The 1,739-nt window shown below is 53.1% G+C and overlaps 1 protein-coding gene across 1 annotated transcript in view; it reads right to left on the bottom strand.

Moving 5' to 3' along the window:
* CSF1R (colony stimulating factor 1 receptor) overlaps positions 1-1,106 on the bottom strand; it is a 29,737-nt gene extending 28,631 nt beyond the window's left edge. Inside the window, exon 1 of the mRNA XM_024738277.1 lies at positions 912-1,106. Within this exon, the coding sequence (XP_024594045.1) occupies positions 912-960 (49 nt within the window). The 5' untranslated portion in view covers positions 961-1,106. The remainder of the gene's footprint in view (positions 1-911) is intronic.
* Between the last annotated feature and the right edge of the window lie 633 nt (positions 1,107-1,739).

Raw genomic sequence — 1,739 nt, 5'->3', positions numbered from 1 at the left:
CTCCCCCCCCCCAAATTTCCCTCTCCTGACCCCTGGGCCAGAAAGGCTAGCCTCTTTTTTTTTTTTTTCGCGGTACGCGGGCCTCTCAGTGTTGTAGCCTCTCCCGTTGTGGAGCACAGGCTCCGGACACGCGGGCTCAGTGGCCATGGCTCACGGGCCTAGCCACTCCACGGCATGTGGGATCGTCCCGGACCGGGGCACGAACCCGTGCCCCCTGCATCAGCAGGTGGACTCTCAACCACTGCGCCACCAGGGAAACCCGGAGGCTGGCCTCTTATGTCTCCTTCTAACCCCTTGCCCAAGCCGCCCAAGGAAGGATCATTGCCTCTCCCAGCCAGATCCTGCCTCGTCTGCCTAGTGATTCACAGGCTGGCAGAAACAGCAGAGCCATCAGGGGTTCTCTGGGGCCTCCCTACTCAGTGTAGCTTTGGACCAGGGGCATTGGCGTCTCCTAAGAACTTGTTAGTGATGCAGAATCTCAAGTCACCTGCTGAGTCAGAGTCTGCACCGTAACAAGATCCCCGGGGAATATGGACGCACAGTGAAGTTTGAAAACCATTTACTCTAGTCCATCACCGCCCCCAACAACCTGCTATTGACTATTTAGTGGACACTGAAGAGCCCTGAGAGCATCAGGGACGTGTTCAGGACACACGGACAGTCAACATCTGAGCTGGGACGGATCCACAGCCTTGGCCAGGCTCGTTCCACCCCATTCATACCCTCTTTTCCCCCCACTGCCTCTCCAAAGCAGACACCCACATACCTACAGCCCAGGGCTGGGGAGATGGAAGCACGAAGTGGGGACACCCAGTGAGGGGCAGGGGTTCAGAGAGTCCTTCCACAGGAGCCCTCTCTGTCACATCCCCTTCACCCCCCACCATCCCCCAAGGCTCCAGGTGTGCTCTTACCGTGCCAAGCTGTGGCCACCAAAAGGATCAGCAGAGTCCCTGGGCCCATGGCCTCAGGGGGAAGGCGGCAGGCCGATGCAGGGCTTGGGGGTGGGCAGGGAGCTAGATTCCTGGACACTGGCTCTTCAGGGACCAGGACAACTGGACATGAGCTCCTCTCCGCTGCACTGGCTGTCTGTCTTATTTTCCTCTTCCTCCTTCTTCTTGGGCTGATCCCCCTTCTTCCCCTTTTAGGAGGCAAGGCAACCACAGAGTTTGGAAATCTTTGTTTAAAAGAAAAAACTAAAAAACAGAGCCATGACCCCCAGGGGGAGGGGTTAGTGTCTGGGGCAGGACTGGCTAAGTTTGAGGCCCTTCTGAAGCCACCTCCGAGGGGCTCTGGGAGAAGAAACATGCCCAGTGTCAGACAGGCAGTCAACTGCACAAATTGGGGTCTCCAGAGTGACCAGGTGGCTCTTGCTAAGCTGAAAGAGAAGTTAGGTTGGTCTGGACAAGCCTGATAATAAATAGCATCAAGAAGCTTCCATTTACAGGACACTCACTAGCCAAGCCCTTTACATTCCACTGTCTCCTTTGGTTCCCACAAAAATTTTATAGAGTAGGTACTGTTATCATTCCCATTTCATAGATGGGAAACTGAGGTTCATGGAGATCAAACACTGTAAACTTGCCCCAGGTCACATACCAAATGGTAGAGGTGGAATTTGAATCCATGCAGCCTGGCTGAAGAACTTACTTTTTGTGGATTAATTAAGTTTATTTTTTACAAAGAGCCTAATTGTGCTGCTGTATTTCTTTTCTTTTTTTTTTTTTTTTTTTTTTTTTTTT

This window comes from Neophocaena asiaeorientalis, unplaced genomic scaffold (assembly GCF_003031525.2).
Source record: "Neophocaena asiaeorientalis asiaeorientalis breed wild unplaced genomic scaffold, Neophocaena_asiaeorientalis_V1.1 scaffold404, whole genome shotgun sequence".
NCBI classification, from domain to species: Eukaryota; Metazoa; Chordata; class Mammalia; order Artiodactyla; family Phocoenidae; genus Neophocaena; species Neophocaena asiaeorientalis.
Note: the sequence above shows the minus strand (reverse complement) of the source record. Positions and strands in the feature narration are given on the sequence as shown.